General features: G+C 32.0%; 1 protein-coding gene across 1 annotated transcript; it reads right to left on the reverse strand.

Moving 5' to 3' along the window:
• Positions 1-4,623: 4,623 nt before the first annotated feature.
• Positions 4,624-6,006, reverse strand: LOC124897971. Its single transcript, XM_047411594.1, has 2 exons — positions 5,994-6,006; positions 4,624-5,048 (listed from the first exon to the last, which is right to left on the reverse strand). The coding sequence occupies exons 1-2, from the start codon at positions 6,004-6,006 to the stop codon at positions 4,624-4,626; spliced, it is 438 nt and encodes a 145-aa protein (XP_047267550.1).
• Positions 6,007-6,511: the final 505 nt, after the last annotated feature.

The following is a 6,511-nucleotide window of genomic DNA, read 5'->3' on the forward strand; positions in this document are numbered from 1 at the left end:
TTCAGTGGAAAGAATCTGAAAAAGACTAACAATAGAAAGTAATCTTTTGGTGGCTCATATAGTTAAGGTGTAAGGAATGACCTTTTCAATTTCTCAGTAAATTACTAACAAATGTTTATGATTACTTTGGTGGTGAATTATAAAATAATAACTGATTATATTTTATTTTCTCCTCCTTTCTCTCAATTTTACAGATTGGAGAGCTGTAAGCATAAAACGGATTATATAAACTTAATCAATCTTATACATAAACAATCCTATCCATAATCCTTTGTATTATTCAGGAACATTAAACTTAATGATTTTCACATACACATAATAACAGTAATTCAATAAAGAATTACTTACCTGAATCTCCATGATTTTAGCGAAAGTAAAAGCGTAATAGCAGAAGTACTGAATTGTTTCTCTCTCTTTATCTTACTTTCAGAATAATTGTGATGGAGTTTATTCTTCTTTTGGCAGAGATGGGACCCCTTTTATAATGGAAATAGTCAGTTATGTTTTCACGTTCCATCAACGTGATTGGTGGATACAATCATTATCCTATTAGGAGTCAGTAATTGTGGATACAATCCTACTAGGAGTTAGTAATTATCCTACTAGGTAACTTTCCATATAGATTAAGGATTTAACTTATTCAATTATTATTAAACCAATAAATAAATTAATTATGTGGGCCTTAGAAATTTACATTCTCCCACTTGGCACACACAATGTTAATTTAATGGTTTAATAGGTACGTCAATCATGTGCACTATTAACGTTAAATCCAACATCATTTGTCATCATTAAATAAATCAACTAAAATAAGTCATGGAGGTTGTACGTCCCTTTACTTGACATAGTTCTTTCCATGTACTACAATATTAGTCTATTACCTAACATAACCTTTCAAATACATAATGGGTCCAATGATAATACTTAGAATCCTTTATCTAAGTCTGAACCTGTCATCATTATTCACAATATTATGTATACAAGAGAAAACGGGTAACAACAGAAACATATATAATTTGAGCTCAAAGTGTCAATTTCATAAACATAATAAAGTCTTTACATAAAATCATTCATTGCTAACAATAAAATCCATCTTTTCAACGTGTTCAATAAATATTTTGGGCGGTAATCCTTTCGTTAAAGGATCAACAATCATAAGCTTAGTGCTAATATGTTCAATTGACACTTTATATTTCTGGACTTCTTCTTTAATCAAAAAGTATTTCAATTCCATATGCTTAGCACCTTTTGAATATTTATCGTTCTTAGAGAAGAAAACTGCGGCGGTATTATCACAATAAATTTTCAGCGGCCTGGCTATATTATCAACTAGTCCACGTCCTGAAATAAAATTCCGCAGCCAATTATCCTGGACTGTGGCCTCAAAGCATGCCACAAACTCACCTTCCATAGTGGATGCAGCTGTAACAGACTGCTTCGCACTCTTCCATGATATTGCTCCTCCACTAATAGAAAAGAATATCCAAATGTCGATTTTCTTGTATCCATACAACCAGCATAATCTGAATCTGAATATCCAACCACATCTAAATGATCAGATCTTCTATAAGTGAGCATATGATCTTTCATTCCTTGTAAGTATCGCAACACTTTATTTGCAGCCTTCCAGTGATCCATTCCAGGATTACTTTGATATCGGCCGAGCATTCCAACAGCAAAACTGATGTCTAGTCTTGTACATGTTTGGGCATACATAAGACTCCCAACTATTGATGCATAAGGAATATCTTTCATTTGCTTTCGTTCCAAGTCATTCTTTGGACATTGATTGAGACTAAACTTATCTCCTTTCTGAATTGGAACGAGATTTGATGAGCATTTTTTCATTCTAAATCTCTCTAATACTTTATTAATATAGGTTTTCTGAGATAATCCCAACAATCCTTGTGATCTATCTCGAAATATTCCTATTCCAATCACATAGGATGCCTCACCTATATCTTTTATTTCAAAGTTGTTAGAAAGATATTTCTTGGTATCATGTAACAAACCAAGATCATTAGTAGCCAGCAAGATGTCATCAACATACAAGACTAACATAATAAACTTACTCCCACTGATCTTCAGATATATACACCGAGCAATAGTGTTTTCTTTAAATTCAAAGGTGACAATAGTTTTATTAAACTTAAGATACCATTGTCGGAAAGCTTGTTTAAGTCCGTATATTGACTTTTTAAGTTTACACACCATGTGTTCCTTTCCTTGAATAGAAAACCCCTCAGGTTGATTCATATAAAATTCTTCATCTAAATTTCCATTCAGAAAGGTTGTTTTCACATCCATTTGATGTAGCTTTAAGTCATAATAAGCTACCAAGGCCATTATAATTCTGAGTGAATCTTTTCTAGAGACTGGTGAAAACGTCTCTTTATAGTCAATGCCATCCTTTTGAGTGAAACCTTTGGCAACAAGTCTGGCCTTGTGACGTTCGATGTTGCCAGTTGAGTCGCGTTTGGTCTTAAAGACCCATTTACACCTAACTCTTTTGCAACCTTCGGGTAATTCAACAAGATCCCAAACTTTATTTTATTCCATAGATTTTAACTCATCTTTCATAGCATTTATTCATTTATTAGAATTATTGCTTTCAATGGCTTGTGAAAATAAAACTGGATCATCATCAATTCCCAAGTCAGTTTTTAACTCATGTAAATATACCAAATAATCATCAGAAATAGCATATCTCCTTTGTCTTTGAGATCTTCTTGATGCTACTTCTTGTGGTTCATCTATGACAGGTTCATCAATTATGGGTTCATTAATAGGAATATTAATTTGTTGTTCTTGTTGATTACTTTGTTGTATAACAGCTTCAGGAACAATAAATTTAAAAAAAGTACAGGGTAGAGGAATTCGTACCCTAACTTTTTTAATTTCCATATTACGTGGTTCTTCACTTCCACTAACTTCGTCATTCTCAATGAATCTAGCGTTTCCAGTTTTAACTATTCTCGTACTATGATTAGGACAATAAAATCTATACCCCTTTGATTTTTCTAGATAACCAATGAAGAAACCACTGATTGTTCTTGAATTCAGTTTCTTTTCTTATGGATTATAAACTCTAACTTCTGTCGGGCAACCCCAAATATGCAGGTGCCTCAAACTAGGTTTCCTACCAATCCACAGTTCAAAAGGTGTCTTTGGGACTGCTTTACTGGGAACCCTATTTAGCAAGTAAATGGCAGTCCTTAAAGCATACATCCATAAAGAAGTAGGTAAAGATGAATTACTTAACATACTCCTAACCATATCCATTAATGTACGATTACGCCTTTTTGCCACACCATTTTATTGTGGTGTGCCACGCATTATGTATTGAGCACGTATGCCACGCTTTTCGAGGAATTTAGCAAATGGACCTGGGTGTTATCCACTTTCATCATATCTTCCATAATATTCACCACCTCTATCAGACCTAATTATTTTCACCTTTCTATCTAGTTGTCTTTCAACCTCAGTAATAAATACCTCTAAGGCATTAATCGCTTGAGATTTTTCATGCAACAAATAGATATATCCATAACATGAAAATTCATCAATAAAAGTGCTAAAATATTTTTCTTTATTGAAAGATGTGATATCAAAAGGACCACATATATCAGTGTGTATAATTTCAAGAAGCTGTGTGCTTCTTGTGGCTCCTTTCTTTGTGTGTTTTGTTTGTTTTCCTTTAATACAATCAACACAAATATTAAGGTCTATAAAATCTAAATAAGGAAGAATTTCATTCTTAATTAATCTTTCCAACCTTTGTTTAGATATGTGACTTAAACGTTTATAACACAAGTAAGCAGATTGTTCATTCACGAAACTTCGTTTGGTTCCGACATTATGATACAGAGTTAGGAGTGTTTCGGCAAACAGATTATCAAGAATCAATTTGTATAAATTATCACAAAGAGTACCAGTACCAATGAGATAATTATTCTTAAACAAACTAAAACATCCATTACCAAAATTAAAAGAATATCCAGTCTTATCCAACTTAGACAATGAAACTAAATTTCTCAAAAAAGAAGGAACATAATAAGTTTCAACTAAATCTAAGTGACGCCCAGAATCGAGAATCAAACGATAAGTCCCGACAGCTTCAACTGGAGCCTTCATTCTATTCCTCATGTAAACAAATCTTTCATTCTTGTTTATGGTTTAAATTGTAAGGAATCCCTGCATAGTATTAGAAACATGAACAGTACAACCAGAGTCAATCCACCAAGTATTATAAGGAACTTCAGTTAAGTTTGATTCGAGATATGTAAAAGCACAAGGCTTACCTTTCTTCTCAAACCATGCCTTACATTTCAGACAATCTTTCTGAAAGTGTCCAAATTTTCCAAAGAAATGACACTTTCCATTCTTGTTTCCTTTCTTATGTACTTGAGATGAGGACTGATTAACATTAAGTTGCTTCTGTTGTCCCTTACCATGCTTCTTTCCTTTTTTTTCAGCTCCTTGATGATTTACATAATTAATGGAGTGGGATCCTTGATTCTTTAGCCTCGTTTCCTCTTGAACCAACATACCATGCAATTCATGCACGTTTCATTTGTCTTTCATAGTGTTGTAGTTCATTTGGAAAGGACCATACTCAAACGATTATGAGTTGATAATGAACTGCACAAGGAAATTCTGTTCCACTTCCATTCCCAATGACTTAAGTCTTGCTGCTATATTTGTCATTTCAATGACATGCTCATGCATAGTACGTGAACCATTAAACTTTATGGTGGTCAAAGTACCCATTAGTGTCCCAGCTAGAGACTTATCAGCAGTTTGGGAAGACTTTTCCACAAGTTTCAGAAGTTCTTTTGTACTTTCAGTTTTGGAAAGAGTAGTCTTAATGTTGCCCACAATATTTATTCGCATAAACATTAGGCTTAATCTGTTAGACCGATCCCAGTGCTTATAATAGGACTTTTCTTCATCACTGCTAGCTTCAGTAATAACAGTTGGCTTTTTAGAGTAAAGTGCAACATCAAGATCTAAAATCCCAAGATGGAATTTGATCTGTTCGCACCAATCTAAAAAGTTAAGTCTATTAAAAGTCGTAACAGAGGCAGAGTGCGAATAAAGGGCAAGTGCTGAAATAGAACATGCTCATTTGTTAATACTTTGAGTTACGAGTTTAAACACATATCAAATTCAGAAATAACTTACTTAAATGTATATTGATGTTCTCCTTTGGGCGAAACATCAAAATACAACTTTAAACATAATGATACTTAAAATATATTTAACACAAAACGATAATATTTAATGCATCAATTAATAATATTTATCATCTTTGGATAAATAAAAAAAACTAACGATATATCAAAATTATCTCTTTAATATTCATTGGTCACACGAACAAACAATCAACCTTTGGGTGATCCACAAATGTCTTATGACCAAAAATTTAATTTACCCATAATTATTAGATCAATTATAAGCATCAAGATTAATGGGTAATTAATTTAAACTTTAACCTTTATTTTGGAATTAATTTCATAAAGATTCGACCACTTTGGTGATTAACGAATCTTACATATATGATTCCAAGTTATATTAAGAAACAATAAACTTTATTATTGCATACTACAACGTTCTAACAACAAAGAGTTATTTCTTTAATATTTAAAATAACAAAGATTAAACTCATGTTATTTTAAATAGAATCAATTATAATAATATCAATATTTCAACTTTTGTTATTCAATAATTGTGAAATTTCAAACAAACATAATTAAAATTCATAAGATCTAGAGAAACATTAATTTTAATGAAAAATCACTTGTTCCGAAAACCAGTCTCTGATACCACATGTAAGCATAAAATGGATTATATAAACTTAAACAATCTTATACATAAACAATCCTATCCATAATCCTTTGTATTATTCAGGAACGTTGAACTCAATGATTTTCACATACCTCAATGATTTTCACATACACATAATAACAGTAATTCAATAAAGAATTAATTACCTGAATTCTCCATGGTTTTAGCGGAAGCAAAAGCGTAATAACAGAAGCACTGAATTGTTTCTCTCTCTTTATATTACTTTTAGAATAATTGTGATGGAGCTTATTCTTCTTTTGGCAGAGAGAGGACCCCTTTTATAATGGGAATAGTCAATTATGCTTTCACGTTCCATCAACGTGATTGGTGGATACAATCATTATCCTACTAGGAGTAAGTAATTGTGGATACAATTCTACTAGGAGTTAGTAATTATTAGGTAACTTTTCTTATAGATTAACGATTTAACTTATTCAATTATTATTAAACCAATAAATAAATTAATTATATGGGCCATAGAAATTTACAAGAGCTCCTTCTCTTCAATTGCTTTTTCGGTATTCTTCCTTACTCTTTCTCACTCTTTTACTTCATAATTAGATAGATTTTATTACCAATTTCTTTGCTTTTATTGTCGATTTCATGATTTTGCTGAATTTTACCTCCTCAAATATCGAGCTCTCTATACCTAACCAATATTTAG

This window comes from Capsicum annuum, chromosome 1 (genome assembly GCF_002878395.1).
Source record: "Capsicum annuum cultivar UCD-10X-F1 chromosome 1, UCD10Xv1.1, whole genome shotgun sequence".
Lineage (NCBI taxonomy): Eukaryota > Viridiplantae > Streptophyta > Magnoliopsida > Solanales > Solanaceae > Capsicum > Capsicum annuum.